Source organism: Eumetopias jubatus, unplaced genomic scaffold (genome assembly GCF_037043125.1).
Source record: "Eumetopias jubatus isolate StellerSeaLion01/CBP00866 unplaced genomic scaffold, mEumJub1_p1.0 scaffold_10, whole genome shotgun sequence".
Lineage (NCBI taxonomy): Eukaryota > Metazoa > Chordata > Mammalia > Carnivora > Otariidae > Eumetopias > Eumetopias jubatus.
In genome coordinates, this window is record NW_028274816.1 from 22,947,515 (window position 1) to 22,970,530 (window position 23,016).

The window sequence follows — 23,016 nt, forward strand, 5'->3', positions numbered from 1 at the left end:
CTGAAGAAACATAGATGATATACAGAAGTAAGAACACAAAGAATAAACATAAGTATTTTTTGGAATTAGGAATTTTTAGGTCAGCATTTTATTGCTGGATGAGACCTTTGGATTCTTCCAAAATAGTGATTCTCACTGGAGCATGACAAGGCAGGATGAGAATTTGTATGCCCCTTAGGTGAGCTTTGTAAAGGCTCATGTGGGACTTTTTCAGTGGACACATGCCCTCCTCTGACTGTCAGTTGATTCTCATATGTTTACCTCTGCAGACATGCTCCCTTCCACCACTCACTACCCTTAATCCCATCCTACTGGTCCAAGCTCCAGTTCTTGAATTTGAAAACTTGCAGAAATTCAGAACAACTCCCCATCTAACTGGTTCATTCCTGACACCCTGAAAGAAATCATAGACGTAGGCTGGCATAGCTCTGCTCATTCCACTTCTGAAGTATTCCAGAGACTCTGGAAGAGACACAGCCAGATAAAGGGATCTCATTCACTTGTGGGCTTTAGGCCTCAGGGCCTTCTACGCAGAACTCTGAAGTTTGGATATGAGATCTGTGCTGAGAAGCATGACAGGAGTAGAAATGAGGGCTATATGGTTAATTCTCAATTTTGATATGGCCTTGGTGACCCTTGAAAAATAATTAATAGGGCGCCTGGGTGGCTCAGTCGTTAAGCATCTGCTGTCGGCTCAGGTCATGATTCCAGAGTCCTGAGATCGAGTGTGTTCCTGCTCTCTCTCTCTCTCTCTGTCAAATTAATAAATAAAATCTTTAAAAAAATAATAATGACTCAGTGGTTCCATTTTCTCATCTATCAATTAAATGCATATTACTTTATACCTCAAAAATATTTTGAACATTTATGAACAAAATAGTTGGCACCTGTAGTCTTGGATTTCCCTGATTATTCTCATAGTGGAAAATCTATAGGCTTATGAAGCTGAAGGAATGCATAACTTTAATCTTAAGCCTTATAAACTATTTGAGTCAGAATCCACCTACTTGCCTATGATGATTAGAGAAGTTACCCAATGAATAAGATGAATCCCACAATGACTAAGAAGTTTGAAAACTGGAAGAAAAGATAGTTGGATTTTTTATTATTAGACTTCCTTTTTTTAATTTAAAAGATTTTTATTTATTTATTATTTGACAGAGAGACAGTGAGAGAGGAAACACAAGCAGGGGGAGTGGGAGAGGGAGAAGCAGGCCTTCCGCCGAGCAGAGAGCCCGATGTGGGACTCGATCCCAGGACCCTGGGATCATGACCTGAGCCGAAGGCAGATGCTTAACTACTGAGCCACCCAGGTGCCCCTAGACTATTTTTTTAGAGCAGTTTTAGGTGCATAGCAAAATTAAGCAGGAGGTAGAGAGATTTCCCACATACCTCCTGCCCCACAGAGCACAGCCTCCCCCACTAGCAACATTCTGCACAGGAGAGATACCTTTATTACTATCAGTGACCCTACATTGGCACATCATTGTCACTCATAGTCTGTAGTTTACATTATGGTTCACTCTTGGTATTGTACACTTTATGGGTTTTGACAAATGGATAATGACATGTATCTATTATTATAATATCATTCAGAATAGTTTCACTGCCCTTAAAATTCTTTGTGCTCTGCCTATTCATCTTTCCCATCAAACCCTTGGCAACCACTGATCTCTTTACTTTCCGCAGTTTTGTCTTTTCCAGAATGTAATTTAGTTGGGATCATATACTTTGTAGCCTTTCCATAGTGGCTGCTTTCACTTAGTAATATGCATTTAAGGTTCTTCCGTGTCTTTCAGATTTGATAGCTCATTTCTTTTTAGTGCTGAATAATATTCCATGGTCTGGATGTACCACAATCTATCTTTCCCTTCACCTACTAAAGGACATCTTGGTTGCCTCCGACTTTTGGCAATTATGAATGAAGTTGCTATAAACATCTATGTGTAGGTTTTTGTATGGACATAAGTTTTCAAGTCATTTGGGTAAATACCAAGGAGCTCAGTTGCTGGAGCATATGGTAAGAGTATGTTTAGTTTTGTAAGAAACTGCCAAACTGTCTTGCAAAAGTAGCTGTACCATTTTGCATTCCCACCAACAATGAATGAGAGCTCCTCTTGCTTCACATCCTCACCAGCATGTGGTATTGTCAGTGTTTTGGATTTTAGTCATTTTAAGAAGTGTGTAATGGTATCCTGTTTTAATTTGCAATTCTCTGATGACAAGCGATGTTGAGCATCTCTTCATGTGCTGTATTTCTAATATATCTTCTTTGGTGAGGTGTCTGTCAGATCTTTTGCCCATTTGTAAATTGGGTTGTTTTATTGTTGAGTTTTAAGCGTTCTTTGTGTCTTTTAGATACACAAAGAACTTTATCAGATGTGTCTTTTGCAAATATTTCCTCTTAGTCTGTGGCTTGTCTTTCTCTTGACATTGTCTTTTGCAGAGTAAAAGTTAAAAAATTTTTAAATTTTAATGAAATCTAGTTTATCAGTTATTTCTCTCATGGATTTTTTCCTTTGGTAATTTGTCGAAAAAAGTCAGTGCCATACCCAAAGTCATCTAGATGAGTTTCTCTTTTGTTATCTGCTAAGAATTTATAGTTTTGCATTTTGCATTTAAGTCTGTGATCCATTTTGAGTTAATTTTTGTGATAGTGTAAAGTCTGTGTCTAAATTCGTTTTTTGGCAGCTCTTTCTGCCTACGGATCCTGTCCCTGTGCTATAATAAAAACACCTTCTTGCACTGAAAAAAATTTTTCATTTTTTTGCACATCAATGTCTAGTTGTTCAAGCACCACTTGTTGGAAAGCCTTATCTTTTCTACATTCTGTTAACTTTGCACCTTTGTCAGAGATCAGTGGACTATGCTGGAATCACTGTGTTGCACACATGAAACTAATGTAACATCGTGTGTCAACTGTACTTCAGTTAAAAAAAATTTAAAGGATCAGTTGACTATAGGTCTCTTTCTGGGTTCTCTATTTGTTCCATTGGTCTATTTATCTTTTTTTTTTTTAGGAAGAAATTATTGTATACAGTTGAAAAAGAGGCCATACATTGTAGCTATAAGTAGATATTCCCATTTCAGGTGCTTAAAGAAAAAACAAATGTCCATAATACTACAGAGGAATACTACTGAATGAAGTCTGGCATAATGATAACACTCACAAAATTATCTAAATATTACTATCTATTACTAAAATATCTTTCCCAGTTCCACAGATTCCTGATGAAATTGGCCCTTTTCTTAGATAACATATACTTTTATTCTGGACATACATATTCTCTTCTCCCTTTAAGATATAGTAATATTGGAACGGTTAGCTGTACACATGCAGATGGGTTAATGTATGTTGCAAAGCTAGAAAATTTACCTTCTGTCCATTTTGCATGGTTCCTAATTGTTTAAACAAAGAAATGTGAGGGGAATGTATGGTGAAATTCTATACATACAAGCCTGACATGAACCTCAAGTTTTTATTTACTTGGAAGGAAAGCGGTGGGGAAAATAAACAGTAATAGTTCTGTGGATGTAGAATTTAAATGAGAATGTTATATAGGTCCTACAAAGACGGTTGGTTGGTTGGTTGGTTGGATAATGAAGTGATTGAATGAGTAAGTAATAAATACCCCGCCTTGTTCTAAAAAAAATCGATTTAAGACCTGCAAGGTTTTCAAATATCAGGGACTAATGAAGCCCCATATGATAATATTCCTAGTGTTTTCAAACAGAAAGGGATTATCATTGCTTCTTTTTTTTTTTTTTAAGATTTTATTTATACATTTGACAGAGAGAGACACAGCGAGAGAGGGAACACAAGCAAGGGGAATGGGAGAAGCAGCCTTCCCGCAGAGCAGGGAGCCCGATGTGGGGCTCTATCCCAGGACCCTGGGATCATGACCTGAGCCTAAGGCAGGCGTTTAATGACTGAGCCACCCAGGTGCCCCTATCATTGCTTCTTGTTTCTCTACCGACTGCACATGCACTTTTCCTAGGAAGGCATGTGGCATTATGCACAAAGCTTCTAGAGAGAATAAAACCTTATGTAATTTTCACTCTCACTTTCTGGGAAAAATTCTCTTTTGCCAGTTATTGTCCCAGTCCCTTCCAGACCTGTGATGTCCTTGAATGCTGACCAGCCACTTTAGAAAATGTAGTTAAAAGCTGTTTTATTTGTTCAGTTGAGACGTGTAGGGTATTAGGTGAGAGGGTAGAATCTGGAGCCAGATTTACTGAATTCGTATCTTACCATCTTCCAGTTGTGTGACCTTGTATATTTTACTTAGCTGTTCTGTGTTTCAGTTTCCCCCGTTTATAATCAAGATAGTAATCATAGCTAGGATCATAGGGGTATGAATATGTGGGTATTCTTTTGTTTATCGTATTTTGTCTTAAAACATTTACATAGCATTTACTATATGTCGGGCACTAAGTACTTTGCTAATATTTTTTTTTTATTTTGATTTATTCATGAGAGAGAGAGAGAGAGAGAGGCAGAGGGAGAAGCAGGCTCCCAAGGAGCAGGGAGCCCGATGCGGGACCCGATCCCAGGACCCTGGGTTAATGACCTGAGCTGAAGGCAGATGCTTAACCATCTGAGCCACCCAGGCGCCCAGTACTTTGCTAATATTAAGTCATCTTTTTATAGCAAAAGGTACATGGAGATAAAAAAATAATACAATAAAAAAGATTAATAAAAGTCAAAATATAATAATCTGGAAAAGAATTTCACCATATGACTATTAAAATCTGATATGGTAAGAATAGCTGTAATAGGTAAATGTGTACAAAGGTTATAAACAGGCTGTTCACAGAAAAAGAAATGCAGACAGCCAATAAACATGAAAGGATGCTTAATAACCCTGGTAGGTAGTCTGGCTAATGCAAATTAAAACCATAAGATAACCATGTTTTTCCCACCAGGTTGTAAAAATTAAGTGTAATCATATGCCTCACTGGTATATTTTTAACTCAGAAAAGTACCTGCTCAGGGTAAGTATTTAATAAGTGTTAGCTATGATTATTCAACAATAGTTACTGAGTGGTAGACTATGCTGATTACACCATGAATAAGGTACGCTTCCTGCCCCTCTTACTCAGAATGTTTCCTTGTGCTTAGGCATTATTAACATCTGTTATATTAATTTCGGTTTGGCATTTTTCATTTCATTTTGTAGTTGAAGTCAAGTGGTTTTGCTCTCCTGAAGCAATTGCTGCCTTTGCTGGAGAAGGTCTCCGAGGTGTACCCTGACCCTGTCATCCAGGAGCTTGCTGCCGATCTTCGTATCACCATCTCTACCCATGGGGCCTTTTCCACTGAGGCTGTCAGTGTGGCTGCCCAGAGTACCCTGAACAGAAAGAATCCAGAAGGGGAGATAGAAGAGCAGCAACAAACCAGTCATGAAAGTTACACTGATGAGTCCCACCTCCAACAACAACAAAGCCATGAGAAATCCAAACAAACGGGCCTGCAATCTGATGCTCCACTCATTCCTCAGGAGGTCAGTGAGCCCAGAACTACTACAAACCAGAAATCTGGAAGTGTAACCACAGACCAGCTCCAGGAGATTCTCTTATCAGCTTATGATCCTCAAATTCCAACCCGGGCTGCTGCTCTGCGAAGTCTTTCCTGCTGGATAGAGCGGAGAGAAACAAAAGCCCTTGAGATGCAGGAGAAGCTTCTCAAGGTGAGTAGAACACACTGGCAAACCACAGGCACACAGAGTGGGGCAGCTTTGCAGGAGACTTGACTGTGTATCAAGCACGGCCCTGGACTCCCTTGAGGGAAATTTTAATTGTTCCGAGGAGGCAAGACTGAGACCGCTCAGCTGAGCATGAACAGGAAAAAAAAGGGGATGGAACAGCATGAGCAAATTCCCAAGAAGCCACCTGTTTTTTCTGGGCCCCTTTTAAGAGGGGAATTGTGCAGAACTGGGCCTTCCCCCGCCCCCCAACCTCCTTGGCTTCTCCCTCCATCACAGTGAAGAAGCTGTTCTTTACTTCGGAGATGTATGTGACAGAAAATGTATGCTTAGCTGAGGATCTTTTCCCTTTTGTGGGAATTTTCCTGACCTCAGTATGGGTTAGAGATTAAGAGACTACTGATCAAATCGCGGATCAGTTTCTTGGACAAGTCATTTAAATTTTTTGAGTCTCGGTTTCTACATCTGTAAAATGAGGGTAATAACAATAGGACCCACTTTATGTTGCAAGACGTAGGGGCTCCTGGCTGGCTTAGTCGGTACAGCATACAACTCTTGATCTCGGGGTTGTGAGTTTGAACCCCACACTGGGGGTAATGATTACTTAAAATCTTTAAAAAAATAAAGAAAGATTTAAAATAAAATAGTCTATGTAGGGGCATCTAGCTGAATTAGTTGGTAGAGCAGGCAACTCTTGATCTTGGGGTTGTTAGTTCAAGCCCCACGTTGGGCATGGAGCTTACTTAAAATAAATTAAAAAATAAAAATAAGAGACTTTAGAGGGAATGAATGCAGCCCTGCTGACCCCTTGGGAAAAAAAAAACAGTCTATGTAAAGCACTAGTTAGAGTGATCGGCACATAATGAGCATCTTGTAAAGGTTCACTGTCATTACTATCATCATCATCATCACCATCATTATTATTATCATCATCTCTTTCGTACACTTTAGCCATTAAATTAAGAGTTATAATTCTGATTGAAAATATTTATCTTTAGTCACTAAAGTATTAGAACCAATAGTGTCAGAATAATAACTGCTGTTGGGGGCGCCTGGGTGGCTCAGTCGGTTAAGCATCCGACTCTTGGTTTTGGCTCAGGTCACAATCTCAGGGTTGTGAGATCCACCTCTGGCTCTGTGCTCAGTGCAGAGGTTGCTTGAGTTTCTCTATCCCTTTCCCTCTTCCCCTCCCCCCTCAAATAAGTTAATAATAATAATAATAATTGCTGTTTATTGAGCCAGGTCCTGTATCTCTCAGATATTATCTCTAGTCCTCATAACAGCTATAGTATTAGTATTATCCCCATTTTATAGATGAAACAACCGAGGCCTGGAAATGTGCCAAGGATTTGCTGCCATTGAAATATTGCTGAAAACCTCAAAGTATATATCTCCTTTGAGTAATCATTCAAACAGCCCTTCATACACCTCTTTAGATGGTGAATGCTATAAACATCTTTGGAATTTTCTTTAACTTATTTAACCTTCATCTTCTGTGCATGATTGGTCAGGTCCATCAATTATTTTTCCAAGAAGTCTCTCAAATATATCTCCATCTCTTCCTCTTTATTCCCTTGGCCACTACCCTGGATTAAGCTTCCTTTACTTACACGATTCCCTCTACCCTTCCAACCTGGCCCTCTTTCCAGTTTAACTAATTTAGGTTCTTCCTAACGTGCTGCCGTTGTGAGACCGGCAGCACCAAGTTGGTATCAAGAATCACTGTGCCAGCAAAGGATGCATCACTATATATGGAACAGACACCTCATCCTCCTCCAGATACCAAGCAGGAAGCACATGAGCACATGGCCACTATCTTTCTCTGGCCCTCATATTAGGGCCTAAACTTATCATGTCGCTGTCGTATCTTCTAGATAAGCCCTATCCTCTGCAGTTGACACACCCTGGTGCGTTCCTAAATTGTGAGATAATCTGTTGAAAACCATTTGTTACTAGTTGAAGTGCCGAAATTTGCAAGAGGTTTAAAAAAATAAATTAGAACAGATTTAGTCCAATATCTCTGTTACTTGCATACCTATATATTTCTGAGTGCAAGAGAAAAGGATCAAGTTATAGCAAATATACCTTCAATGGACCTAGCCCCAAAAATGGCATCTCGTGTGTCATGACTGGTAGTCTGTCACGACACAGGTGAGAATTGTCCACCACATGGGCAGTAGTGGAGAAAATGTTGAGGATTTTTCTTCCAGATTTTGCTTTCCATGCCTACTTCTGGTATATACTTAACCACTTCAAGAAGTATCTCCCCCTAACTTGCCACCCTTCTTTAGCGATTATAAAAAGGGGACTTCAAACATATACACTGTTTTCCCTACAAGATTCTACACTCAGACCAATGTCTAGCTAAGTCAAGAAGAAAGGCATTTATTCTTTTGAGGCTGCTCTAAGGGGCTCTCATGTCTTGCTTGCTCTTTGCGAATCGTATCATTGCTCTATTTTGTGGTTCCAGATATTCTTGGAGAACTTGGAGCATGAAGACACCTTTGTTTATCTGTCTGCTATTCAGGGTAAGTTAGTCCTGGTGAAAGGACTTGGAGTCTGTGGACCAAAGATTGTAGCATGTATGCTTGCACAAAATCTCTGAAGTTGTGGAACCATAAGGTCATTTTGTCCATCTTCCTGCCTCCTAGCTAGTACTCAATTTAAGTCATAATAATAATATTTCTGGATGGTTTCCTAAGGGTTCTAATAGAATTTCATTGTCTGATAATGATGAGGAAGTCTTTATTATTCTATAGATTAAAGCCCATTTCTTCTCATTCACGGAGGTGATAAATGGCTCACACATGAACTTTCATTACCTTAACCTTTTATGTACTTGACTACTGCTAGAACGCACCCTTGCTTTCCCTTTAAACTAAAAGAATCTCATAGTATATAATATTTTTCATCAAAATGTTTTTTGCAATAATTTTATTTCTCTTTTGTGATTCTTTGTTCTCCCCATCTCCATTAATCTGTGTATTCCAAATCTTTTTTCTTTTTTAAGATTTTATTTATTTTGAGAGAGCGCATGAGTGAGGGGGAGGGGCAGAGGAGGAGGGAGAACCAGACTCCCTGCTCGGCAGGGATCCTGATGCGGGGCCGATCCTAGGACCCTGAGATAATGACCTGAGCCAAAAGCAGATGCTTAACCGACTGAACCACCCAGGCGCCCCCCCGCATCTTTTTTTTTTTAAGGTTGTGGATTCCAAATCTACAGAGAGATTGTCATGAACAGGGATGTAGAGTATAGGCACCCTTCCTAAAAGGGTGAGAATCAGACATGGTGAGGTCATTTATCTCACAGCTTCTCTTGGCTCCAATGGTGGAATGTAATCATCAAGAGCTGGGAATCTGGGGGCGCCTGGGTGGCTCAGTCGGTTAAAGCGTCTGCCTTTGGCTCAGGTCATGATCCCAGGGTCCTGGGATAGAGTCCCACATCGAGCTCCTTGCTCAGCAGGGAGCCTGCTTCTCCCTCTACCTGCCACTCCCCCTGCTTGTGCTCTTTCTCTCTCTCTGACAAGTAAATAAGTAAAATCTTAAAGAAAAAAAAAAGAGCTAGAACTCTGGGACAGACCACCTGGGTGTACCTCCATTCCTCTGCTGCTCAGCTGTATGGACTTTGGCAAATTACTTAATCTCTGGGCTTCAATTTCATATCTGTAGAAAGCGGGCTAAATAGAAATGTAAAATGGTACAGCTAATTTGGAAAACAGCCTGGCAGTTTGTCAAAAAGATAAGCATAGAGTTACCACTTGATGCAGCAATTTCACTACTAGGTATGTACTCAGGAGGATTGAAAACATAGGTCCGTGCAAAACCTTGTACCTGAATATTCATAGCAACATTGTTCATAATAGCCAAAAGGTGGAACAACATAAGTATTCATCACCTGATGAATGAACAAACTGTACTTCATCCACACAATGGAATATTATTCAGTCATTACAAAAAGGAAATAGTGAAGGGGCCGCTGGGTGGCTCAGTCGTTAAGCGTGTGCCTTCAGCTCAGGTCATGATCCCGGGGTCCTGGGATCGAGCCCCGCATCAGGCTCCCTGCTCGGCGGGAGGCCTGCTTCTCCCTCTCCCACTCCCCCTGCTTGTGTTCCCTCTCTCGCTGTCTCTCTCTCTGTCAAATGAACAAATAAAATCTTAAAAAAAAAAAAAAAGAAATACTGAAGCATGTTATAGCAGGAATGAACCTTGGAAACATTATAAGTGGAAGAAGCCAGTCACAAAAGACCACATATTATATGGTTCCTTTATCTTAAACATGCAGAATAGGGAAAATTTTTTTTTTCAGAATAGGAAAATTTATAGAGACAAAAACTAGATAAGTAGTTGCCTAGGGCTGGCGGGAGGGGGGAGAGCATTGGGAGGTAATAGCTGAAGCTAATAGCTGAATAGCTAAGGATTGCTTTTTGGGGTGATGGAAACATTCTAAAATTGATTGTGGTGATCATTGCACAACTCTGTCAGTATTGTAGGAACTGTTGAATTGTATACTTTAAATTGGCAAATATTATGACATGTGAATTTTATCTCACTAAACTGTTACCATAAAATTAAAATTTAATAAGAGTAGAGGAGGGATAAAACTGTCAGAGCTTAAGAAGATACAGTGATTAAATGTAACGTGGTAGATAGGATCCTGGAACAGAAAAAGGGCATTTGGGAAAAACAGAGAATCTGAGTAAATTATGGAGTTTAGCTGATAATAAAATGTCATTCTTTGTTCATTAATTGTGACAAAGGTACAGTGCTAATGCAAAAGTTAATAATAGGGGCATCTGGGTGTGCAATATATGAGAACTCTCTGTGCTATCTTCTCAATTCTGTAAATCTAAAACTGTTCTATTGTAACAAGTCTATAAAGGGAGGTTAATAGGATTAAATGAGTTAATACCTTGAATGTGCCTAGCACAGGGGCGGCTAGCGGCTCAGTTGGTCAAGTGTCTGACTCTTGATTTCAGCTCAGGTTGTGCTCTCAGGGTCATGAGATCAAGTGTGGCATCAGGCTCTGCGCTCAGTGTGGAGTCTGCTTGAGATTCTCTCTCCCTCTTCCTCTACCCTCCCCCCCATCCCTAGTCATGTGTGTGCACATGCACACACACAAACACTCCCCCCCCCACACACTGTCTCTCTCTCTTTCTCTCAAAAATAAAATCTTAAAAAGGAACGTGCTTAGCACACAGTAAGTGTTCAAATAAGGTTAGCTGTTTTGAATTTAGTATCATCATCATCATCATCATCATCATCATATTACTACTTACTGCTTCTACTGTTAGACTGCTAGATAGTGTGGTAATACATGTAACTTCTCAGATCCAGAGTTTGAGTAGGCAGATGCTATCAGGTAGTTACTGCCATGTAACAAACTACTCTAAGGCTCAGTAGTTTAAACACCCATCATCTGTTATCACTCAGGCATGAAGGAATGAACCGATGGAGTTCAGCTGATGTAGGCTGGGTTTGGATGGACAGTTCTGCCTCTCCCTGCAGATCTGTGGGCCGGCTGCAGTAGCTCTGCTGTGCCTGGTCCTGGTCATCCCTAGCCCAGGGGCCATGTGGGGCGTATTGTGGTCATGGCAGAAGTGTAAGAGAATAAGAATAAACTCAAAAGGCCTCTTCAGGACTAACCTTGGAACTAGCATCCTATCACTTCTGCCTCATTCTGTTGGCTAAAATAAGTCATTGTGGCCCAGCCCAGCCCAAAAGTCAAGAGGTAGAGAAATAAACTCTTTTCTTTTAGTGGGACATACTGCCAGGTCATAGAGCAGAGGGCATGAATTCAGAGAGAGGTGAAGAATTGAAGCCAGTAATGCAGTCCTTCACTTTGACGTGTTCTGTTTGTCTGCAAAAGGCAAGGTCCTCTGAACACGAGGCATGCTTAGGTCTTTATTGGCTACTTATTTCTTGGTATAATTTGGGTACGCTTTGTACAGATCTGGTATTTAAAGCTTAAGAGAGAGTGCAGAGGGGATAGCATACAGTGATAAAGGCCAGAGCCTTGGAATTCATTCTTTATTCAGCACACATTTATTGTGCACCTACTATATACAGAACACTTTAACAGTGAGTTGTCATGCCTAGGTTAAAAAGCAAAAAGAAAATTCCTCAGAGGAGACAAAGTGACCACCCAAAGAGGTAAAAGGACAAGTTCGTGCGAGGAGAAGCCAAAAGAGTAGAGAGTTTCAAGAAAGTAACTACCCACAGGTGAATGGGCAAAGAGGCCTGGAATTGAGATAAACTTGGGGCTCAGGAAGTCACATGACAATGAATGGTACTTATGGAAGCAAGATAAATCAATGAAGCAAGAACCTCAAATGCCTATAATTAAGTCTCAGAAAATAAGTCACCTGGCACTTTTCTCAAGAAACTGTAATACTGTTATGATAAGTTGTTTCTTGTTGATTAATTTTTTTTTTTAAGGACAGCGTTTTTGGAGAAGAGGAGGTATATCATTCTCATGTGGCAACATTGCTGTTTGGAATAAGCTTCTTAGCTGATTAACCCATTGAGCTCATTAGCCTCTAGGGTCTGCTATAAAAATCAGAACTGTTGGTTTTATGTTTGTTTTTAGTAATTTTAATTGGCGTGCTAATCAGTTAGTAGCTAATTTGGCAATGAGGAACATGGGAGGTAGAGGTGTAATTTCTGTTCTCAGCTCCCCACAATGGACAAGTTTGAATTAATTGATGTTTTGGTGTTTGTAACATGCACTTAAAGGCCAAGGCCTTAGGTGAATTTCCCATTAAGAAAGGAAAGAGCTGAATTTTCCCACCCGCATTGCCAATGTCATTTGCCCAGGCATAAAGCATGCCAGGAGCCGAGCCATTTTGGACTCCCAGTCAGACAAGACCAGCCTACTTGTAAATGTTCTGCAGTACAAGGGGTGTTGGGCTGTGGTTTAAGTAGCATTTAGTTGCGGGGAGTGTGTGTGTGTGTGCGCGTGCGTGCGCGCATGTGTCTATGTTTAAAGTTTTCCTTTTCTGGGCTGTCTAAATGTCTCCATGTGAAAATTACAACATATCTTTTGCTTAATTTGTTGATAAATTGGGTTTCTTTTATAATTTCTCACCAACTTTGCAGTCTACCAGCAGAGCGGAGTGGGATTAAATAAACTCATTCATTCAACAGATACTTATTGATACCTGATGTAAGAATTTCTGGTGTGTGTATTATCTGTGCGTCACAACAATCTGAGAACTAAATTCCCTAGGAGTTAAATTTTAGTTTTATGAAAGACGTGCATCTCCTTTTAGTCCTACTGAGAAAGTGATGGTTGATTTAGTTCTCACCACAGCTACTCTGCAATGGGTACTCGGTAGCAAGTTCTTCAGGCAGAGAATTATGTACCAAGTTCCTGAGTTCCAGTTTCAAGCCAGAGTTTATAAATAGAAGACCTAATCTTAGACTATGGCCATTAAGTGTCTCTCCTTTTTAGATTATTCTTTTTTTCATTCTTTGTTATATCATTATTGTTGCACAAATTAATGCATTTTCATTGTTCTAAAAAATTTAGTTGACAAGGAAGTATATGAGGTAAAAAGTAGAAGTCCTCTTTTCCAAAATAGGAGTTAAAATATATCCTTGAGGGTCCCATAATGTATATTAGATGTTTGAGGAATTTTTTATATTTCAGTTTTGAAATAGATGTTCAATAATGAATATGATAAATAAGTAATATTCTTCTAGTAAGATATTATGGTCAGGTCATTTATCATACTGTGGATCTGCTCATGTATCCTCTCAGTCACTTTCAATTATTTAAAGGGCATTGTGAAAGCAACACCAGAGACAGATGCATTTCAGGGATCCAAGTGATCCCTGTCAGTGTCAGCAGGATCTTTGGATAAAACTACCAGAGTCATTGAGAAAGGGAAAAAAAGAAAAACACAAAAAACAAAAACCCTAGACTCTGAGCCAAGCATGGGAGGTGAAAGTATACCTGTGCGTGTAGTGAGGACAACCTAGACGTCTTGACATGCCCAAACAGATCTCACCAACTCTTCTACCCTCTTTTCTCTTCAGAGAAGAATTTTCATTTCTGACAAAAGAGCCAAGGGGAGGGGAAGGCAAGAGGCCCGGAAGGGGGCGGGAGGACGGTGGATACAAGGTGAAATTGTTTTTACAGAGTTTCAAACTGAGCAGGATTACAAGTCTTAACTTGTCAGAAGCTGAACTCCCTATCTCATTCTCAGATTTCTACCTCAAGTAAATTAAGTTGGGAAGCCATTAGCTTAAAATAATTCTATCCCTTGAAGGACCATCTAATTGGATCTGGCATTGAAATTTGGAATGCAGTCTTGTGAAGTTTATCATCTCCATTTATGTCCTTGAAATGGGAAGATTACTTTTATGTCCTGACCTGGTTTTTGTATCACCTAATTAACAAATGAGCATTTAGCAAATGTCTCGCGTATATGCTGCCTCGGTAAATTCTTGAAGTAGTTCTAGGTAGAAGATTATCCCTATTTTTTAAACTTTTTTTGTGAAATATAATTTATACCTAAAGTCCCCAATTTAAAATGTTCAGCGTTGGGTGCCTGGGTGGCTCAGTTGGTTAAGCGACTGCCTTCGGCTCAGGTCATGATCCTGGAGTCCCGGGATCGAGTCCCACATCGGGCTTCCTGCTCAGCAGGGAGTCTGCTTCTCCCTCTGACCCTCTTCCCTCTCGTGCTTTCTATCTCTCATTCTCTCTCTCTCTCAAATAAATAAATAAAATCTTTAAAAAAAATGTTCAGCGTTTTTAGTATATTTAGAGAGTTGTGCAGCTATCACTACTATCTAATTTTAGAACTTTTTCATCATCTCAAAAAGAAACTCCGTATCCAGTATTAGTGAATTTCCATTCCTACTACCCTCAGCCCCTGGGAACCGCTAAACTACTTTTGGTGTCTATGCATTTGCCTCTTTGAGATGTTACATGTAAAGAGTCATACAATCTATGTATGGTCTTGTGTCTGGCTCCTTTCTCTTTGCATGTTTTTGAGGTTCGTCCATGTTATAGCATGGATTGGTACTTACTCCTTTTTATGGCTGAAGAATGTCCCACTGTATAGATTAACCACATTTTGTCCACCCATTCATAAGTTGATGTCATATGTGGGTTGTTTTTACTTTTAAGCTATCATTAATAACACTGTTAGGAACATTTATGTACAAGTCTTTGTGTGGACATATGTTTTCATTTCTTACGGGTTTATACCTAGGATTAGAATTGCTGGGTCATATCGTAACTCTGTGTTTAACCTTTTGAGGCACTGCCAAACTGTTTTCCAAAGTGGCTGCCCCATTTTACTTTCCCATCAGCAATATAAGAGGGTTCCAATTTTTCTACATCCTCCCCAATACTTACTATTTTCTGTCTTTTTTATTACAGCCGTCTTAATGGGTGGGCAGTGGTATCTCATTGTGACTGATTTGCATTTCCTTAAGTGACTGATGATGTTGAGCATCTTTTCATGAGCTTGTTGCCTATATCTTTATCTTCTTTGGAAAAATGTCTGTTTAGATTCTTTGCTCATTTTTAATTTACATATTTTGTCTTTTTATTGACCTGTAAGAGTTCTTTATATATTCTGGAAACAGGTTCTTAACTCACTATATGAATGGCACAAAGTACCCGTGGGTTGTGTTTTCTCTTACTAACGGTGCATTTGAAGCACAAAACTTTTTACTTTTGATAAAGTCCAGCTTACCAATTTTTCTCTTTATTGCTTGCACTTTTGGTGTCATTTCTAGGAAATCACTGCCTAACCCAAGCTAATGAAGATTTACTTCTGTGTTTTCTTCCAGGAGTTTTATAGTTTTCGCAGTTACATTTAGGTCCATGATCCATTGAGTTAATTTTGCAGCGTGAAGGGATTCCCGCTTTATAGCTAAACATTCTGAGATTTAGATAGCAGAAGTCTTTTTTCTTTTCTTTAAGATTTTATTTATTTATTTGACAGAGAGAGAGCACAAGCAGGGGGAATGGCAGGCAGAGGCAGAGGGAGAAGCAGGCTTCCCGCTGAGCAAGGAGCCCGATGTGGGGCTCGCTCCCAGGACCTTAGGATCATGACTTGAGCTAAAGGCAGATGCTTAATTGGCTGAGCCACCCAGGCGCCCTGGAAGTCTTTTTTCTAAGAGGACATAGCAGGCAAGCAACTTGAACCCTTGTTCATGGCTTCCAAATCTTCCTTTCTCTCCAATACACTTGGTTACTTCTTTAGAATTTTTCAAATAATGGTAGAAATTGGCTCTGTTTTTGTGCTTTTAACATTAAAAACAGGTATTATGACTATCAGTAATATTTATTAAAATTGAATAATGCTTAATTATCTAGAAAGCTTTGATTCTGTCCACAGTCCTGAAATATAATAAAAGCAGATATGATAATCCTTTTATAGATGAATAATTGACTTTGCTACAGTCGCAAAAGTCGGGAGGATGGTGGAGATCCATTTCTTAGGGATTCCCGGTCTACTGTACCCTCTTACTGCAGCCCCAGTGATACATATGTATATCTCCCTCTAGTTATAGGTTGCACTTCGAAGCCCAGAACACTTGAGTTTTACATTAGCCTCATTTTTCAAATATCTATCCAGTGATTTCCTCTATCAGTTGAAGATTGAAGCATTCAGATTTGCATCAGAATGTATTTAGCAGTTTAGGGGCACCTGGGTGGCTCAATCAGATAAGGTTCTGCCTTCGGCTCAGGTCATGATCTCAGGGTCCTGGGATTGAGCCCTGCATCGGGCTCCCTGTTCTCTCTCTGTCAAATGAATAAATAAAATCTTAAAAAAAAAAAAAGCATATTTAGCAGTTTAGTACTTTTACCTTTAAGTAAAAGATGAACTGGCTACTTCGATGTTAGTTATTTTCACTCCCCAAGATTGTCCTGGATAATTGCCATGTAAGAGAAATGACAGTCAATATTATAGAAATTACCACTTATTAGGTGCTTATTCTGTGTCAGTCACAGCAACCTCGCAAGTTTGGTATTAGCCCTAATTTACAGACAAGGGAACTGAGACTCAAAGCAGTTAATAAACCAGCCCAAAGTAACATTGATACTAAGTGTCAGCATCAGAATTTGAGTCTTAAATCTCTCTGGCTCTGAAGATAATGCTCTTGCAACAGGGAAGAATAATTAGTCCTAGTGCACACATTGTTCTTGTTCCTAGGTACAAGGGCTGAGTTCCCAGGTGGTCTTAGGTTCGGGAGAACTAGGCCTACCAATGGGAAATGGTTTCACTATAAATCAACCCTTTCTATAACTTAATAATATGCTGATTTCACATTTGCTTGTGTGTGTGTGTGTGTGTGTGTGTGTGTGTGTGTGTGTGTGGTTTTGCTCATTTGGCAATGTGCACAGTATTCTTTTTTTAAGCAATCTTTATGTGTATCTTTGAAATTCGTCTTCCATTAGTGGAATGTGAGTGTGTGACTCATACTGCCTGCCTTTCTTCCTGCTGATGATCATGACTGTTTCGGTTCTTTATTCTCAGAGAGTGAGTCAGGTAAACATGTAGCTTTCTGTATAGAACTTTTGATATTTGTTCATTTCTGATTCCAATAAATGACATTTAAAAATAACTTACTTTAAAATGATATAAGTGATGAGGCTGTGGAGAAATCGGAGCCCTCGTACTCTGCTGGTGGAAGCTGTAGAACAGTGCAGCTGCTCTGGAAAGCAGTCTGGCAGCTCTCAAAAAGTCAAACATAGTTACCATATGACCCACCAATTCCACTTCTAGATACATACCGAAGAGAAATGAAAACATATGTCCATACAAGAGCTTATATATGAATGCTCATAGCAGCATTATTCATAATTGCCAAAAATAAAGACAGCCTAAATATTCATCACCTGATGAATGGATAACTAAAATGTGGTAGATCTTACACAATGAAATATTATTTGGCAATAAAAAGGAATAAAGTACTGATTCATGCTATAAAATGGATGAACTTTGAAAACACGGTAAGTGAAAGAAGCTAGACACAAAAGGCCACACATTGTATGACTCCATTTATATGAAATGTCCAGAATAGGTAGAGCCAGGGAGATAGAAAGTAGATCAGTGGTTGCCAGAGGATGGGAGGAAAGGGGCATGGTTGGAGTGACTGATAACGGATCTGAGTGATGAAAATGTTTTGGAATTAGATATGGGTGATCGTTGTATAACCTTGTAAATATCCTAAAAAGCACTGAATTCTGCACTTTTAAAATACAATAATAAACTTTAAAAATTCGGAACAGTAGTTTTCATGGAGCCCGTAGGACTCTGAAGGGCAGATGGGCAGGATTTGGATGTGTAGAGCTAGGGTGAGGGAGTCAAGACTGGAAGGAAAGCAGAGGCAGGAGGATGTGCAGGAGTGGGGCAAGTACAGAGGAAGAGAAGCAGTTCAAGTTGTTAGTGGAGCGAAGTGAGCATGAAGGGGAGCAGTGGCATCGGACTGGAATGCAGAAGCTGTTGGAGTACCAAGGTAAGGCATCCGAGCCGTTCTTTGTGGGCTCTAGGGAGTCTTTAAAGGTTTTCTGTTGTTGCAGTCCACTGGTGATGTCTTGGTGACGGGCTGCCTGGATTTGAAAGTATCATGCTTGTTGATGGTTATTACTTAAGCTTCCTTTGTTCTTATTTTCACTCATGATTTATTGAGCACCAGTACTTACCAGATGTAGCTTACATCATCTCATTTACTCCTCACCACAACACGGTGAGTCCATGTCTTCGTCTCCCCATTTTTCAGACATAGAGACTGAAGTTCCAGGCTGTTACCATTAAAAGGCCAACCAATGAGGGATGGAGACTGGAATCAACTCCAGAGTCAAGTGCTGCCTTCTCTGCACTTCCCTTCTCTCTCCATTACGTTTTCTCACCTTTCTTAAATCATCGTGGCCTCTGCTCTCACGGACAGTAAATTAAGCCCTGGCACCAGTAGATCTTGACATTTTCAGCTAAACATGTAAAACTTAACTTCTTGGTTTCCAGGGCTCATTTACCTCCTATTCATGTAAGCCAGCAGTCACAAAGGCAGGATTCAGTACCAAGAAGGCAATTGTGAGATGCTGTGGGACAGTCCCTTGTCTCGATGTCAACTTCACAGGCTGTTAAGAAAGTGTATACAAGTACTTTCTCTACAGAACAGTTATTTAAATTTTGCCCTGGAGCCACTCTGTCTTTAGTAAAGTTGGAATTTGAAGGCAAGTTAAGGAAGATAAACTAGTGAGAGAACTCACAAGTAAAATAGCAACTTCCTCCTTAGACTTATGTTTAAGTACGATATTACTTGACTCTCAGAAGGAATCCATCTGTTTTACTGGAGCTGCTCTGAGGTGGTGGTTAGAGGGGTGCCCTGCCCTTGCTCTTCTCAAACCAAACAGCACGCAGCCTGTGTGTCCCTTTATTTCAAATACAAATTAAAATTCCTAATCTCACCAGATGTGATTAAGATGATCCGTGAACCTGTTCACACACTTAATAAGCCCAATTATATTTTTTATTAACCCTGACATAGTTCCTTTTGTTGCTGAGTCATAAGTTTAACATTTTTAACTGATTGAAGCATCAGTTTCTCCTTCTTTGGTCACGTCGAGATCTTGGGCAGTGCGCTTGGGAAAAGCGCACGTAAATGGTGTCTGTACAGTTTTAGCAACTCATCTTTAGATTCTTCTATTAGACCTTTGTACTCGGTTTTCCTGACCTTGTGGTGTCTCTGCTGTCCCTGAGGAAGCTGGAAGATTGGGAATGAATTGAGCCTCAGGGAATGGATCACAGGCACTGAGCTACCAAAGACCTAATTAGGTCATCTGTCCTGTCCACCTGCCAGGGCATGATTGCTAAAGTTTTCTTTCTTAGGGGAAGTCTGTTTTTGGAAGCAGGTTTGCACTTGATGTCCAACTTCTATTTTCCATTATTGGTAACCTGACTTTAGATAAGGGCAAAAAAATTGTAAAATATCTTTGGCCATTTTCTTTTTTCTTAATAGTTTAAAATGTTTATTCATTCATTCATTAAGATTAATTGAGCACCTACTGTGTGTGTGAGGGTGCTATGCTCAGTACATTGCTGAGAAAAAGTCATTCCCTGCCTTCGTGGAATTTACATTTGATCGGGGGTGGGGTGGGGAGGAGATGGTGGGAGGCAAGTAGTAATCCAGTCATCACATGAACAAAGGTGAAATGTGGCTTTGACAGGTGCTGTGGAGAAAAACTACACAGTGGTATGAGAGCCTTTGTTAGGGACGTTTTACCTGACAGAGAGGGGAAGGAAAAAGTGACCCATAAGCTGAGATCTGGTAGATGATTATGAGTGAGCCTATTAAAGAAGGGAGGGAAGAGTGCCCCAGACTGAGGGAACAGCAAAGGCGCAGTACTGTGGCAGGGAGGAGCCTGCAGACAGTCAGGACCACATGAATGCCTATGTTGTATAGGACCCTAGGATCAGTGAGAAAGGGGGTAGGCTGGGTGGGCTCAGACCACTAGTCAGCCCCACTCTAACTAGAGGGCTCTGCTTTCTTCTCTTATCATTGAGTCTCCTCTAAGGATTTCTTGTGAAAACAAGGGTCTGTTGCTTTTAAAACAACAGCAAATCTCTATCTCTATAAATCTCCAAACTGTTTCAACACACAGCCCTTAACCATTATGGAAAACATCCTCATTGCAGATGAAAAAGGTAAAACCATATGGAGTTGATTGTGGCCAGTAGTTTTCAAATAATTTTTTTAGCAGTGGAACCCCTTTTTGAAATGAGATCTAATGTGAAGGTGTCAAAAACTCAAGTGATTTTTATTTTCTTCTTCATGCCTTTTTTCTTATATTTTTCACATTTTATAGTATGAACATTTATTGTTTTATAATCATAAGATAATGTTTTTAAATTATGTGGCTGTTGAGAAAAACTGACTTGTTTCATGGTAACAAGGTTCAGGGACTAGCACAGATTGAAACCGATGGCTCCCTCTGTTGTAGTACCCCCTGTTGACCTTTTCACAACTAAGGATTACTGAGGCACAGGGTGACCCTGGCCTTTTCACTATGAAATTGTATAATGACAGCAGAAACCTTACTGACGAACAGCTGTTTTTCCGAAGTGGAGCTTTACTTAATGAAATGGTTGCTTAGAAACTAGACCATGATCATAACTTTTCTGTATTTAGTTTATAAAGCGATTCAGTTTGCAAAATTATTAAGTCAGAGAATACTAATCAGGTAAAGTTGAACATGCTCTTCTCTTGCAATTCAGCAACCAAATGGTTAAATTGGCAGCAAAATTTCACCCGGATGTGTCTATCCAGATGCTGTTTGTAACAAGGACATACAAGGAAAATGACAGCTCATAGAGCCACCCTGCTCTGCTCTTAACTGTGGTTCTCTAGTGGCACAGCATGTTTGATCTTTCAGCAGCATGTATTAGGAGCTGTGACATGTAACACTTATTAGGTTGCTGAGAGATCAGTTAGGTCAGTGGGTCAAAAATTGTAAAAGGTGAAAATAACTTCAATTCATGTTATGCTCAGTGAGATAGCAGTTTAAAGGAGGGGCTCAGGAGTAAAGGTGCTTTTTTAGGATAACAGAATTTATAAATGGAAAATATGATATGCTCACCATTACTAATAACAAAGAAACCTCAACATGTACCATATTTGTCAAGTGAATCAAGACATTAAATCTTAAATTCAAACTAGGCAAAACCTAGAAGAAAATATATTTCTGTCTTCCATTTCTAGTAATGATGAGACAGCTCAGCTAAAAACAATTATTATGTAGGGTAACATATTTAAAATATTTACAAAGCATTAAAGAACTAACAAGAAAACAGAGACTTACTAAACCAACATCTTAAGAAAAAGCCAGGATCCTGGAAGGTAAACTGAGTATAAGAACCTGCATTTTCCCTGAGGGCATTTGATAAAATTAAGCTGTGAGTTTCTAGGCTTTGAATGGCAAGTTGCAGAGATGAAAGCCCAAGCCCAACTTGAAGTGGGGAGTCTAATAGAAGACCTCCAACTTTAAGCTTAGACCCCAAATAAATACACCTGCAGGTAGATCAGAGGAGAAGGCATTGTCTTGGCACTAAGCAGAACAGGAGGTGGGAAGGAAAGAAAACCTGTCCCTGAGAGGTTGTAATCACTGAATGGCCCACCTCTTCTGCAGATCTGCATTTTTGGGATTCAGGAAATTTCAAGCAGGGAATTAGAGTTTAAAATTTCTTTTCTTTTCTTTTTCTTTTTCTTTCTTTCTTTCTTTCTTTCTTTCTTTCTTTCTTTCTTTCTTTCTTTCTTTCTTTCTTTCTTTCTTTCTTTCAGAGAGAGGGTGTGGGAGTTGAGGGGGGGAGTTAGGGGCAGAGGGAGAAGGAGAGAGAATCTTAAGCAGGCTCCATGTCCACTGTGGAGCCCCACCACAGGGCTCGATATCACGACCCTGAGATCTCGACCTGAGCCAAAATCAAGAGTTGGATGCTTAACCAACTGAGCCACCCAGGTGCCCTAGAGTTTAAAATTTCTGTAGTGGTAACATGTATGGGTATCTTGTAGAAACACAAGTGTATCTCTTATGGAGGAAGGCACCTCCATTCTAGACCCCAAAGAACCCCACTAATAATTTTTTATTTTTTAATTTTTTAGTAATAAAAAATTTTTATTATGGTAATACATATAAAATTTGCTCTTTTAACTGTATATATCCACAATGTTGTGTCATAGCTATCTGTTTCCAAAACTTTTTTAAGACTTATTCATTTGAGAGAGAGAGAGAGAGCATGCATGTGTGTGAGCAGGTGGAGAGGGAGAGAGAAAATCCCCAACAGACTCCCTGCTGAGTGTGGAGCCCAATGTGGGGCTTGAGTCCCCCGACCCCAAGATCATGACCTGAGCAGAAGCTGAGAGTCAGTCGCTTACCTGACTGAGCCACCCAGGTGCCCCTCCAAAACATTTTCATCACCCCAAACAGAAATTCTATAACCATTAAGCAAGAAATCCCCATTCACTCCTCCCATAATAATTATTTTACGTTACATTATGAACAATAATCAGTACATAGTCACAAAATACCCAAGCACAAGGAAACAAGATCCCAGAAGATTTAATCTTATTTTATTTATTTAAAGATTTTATTTATTTGAGAGAGTAAGAGAGCATGAGCAGGATTGGGGGGTGGTGGGATGCAGAGGGGCAGAGGCAGGGGGAGAAGCAGACTCCCCACTGAGCAGGGAACCTGACCTGGAGCTTGATCCCAAGATTCCGGGATCATAACCTAAGCTGAAGGCAGACACTTAAATGACTGAGTCACCTAGGCATCCCAGATGCCAGAAGATTT

The 23,016-nt window shown here is 39.9% G+C and overlaps 1 protein-coding gene across 8 annotated transcripts in view; it reads left to right on the forward strand.

Moving 5' to 3' along the window:
• TANGO6 (transport and golgi organization 6 homolog) overlaps nucleotides 1–23,016 on the forward strand; it is a 194,758-nt gene that overhangs the window by 65,093 nt on the left and 106,649 nt on the right. For all 8 annotated transcript variants that reach the window (XR_015769133.1, XR_015769134.1, XR_015769136.1 and 5 more), the window contains 2 exons: nucleotides 5,181–5,690; nucleotides 8,176–8,233. Coding sequence is in view for 4 of the 8 variants with exons in the window: in XM_088027448.1 (XP_087883574.1) it covers nucleotides 5,181–5,690; nucleotides 8,176–8,233 (568 nt within the window). In the remaining 4 variants the exon portion in view is untranslated. The remainder of the gene's footprint in view (nucleotides 1–5,180; nucleotides 5,691–8,175; nucleotides 8,234–23,016) is intronic.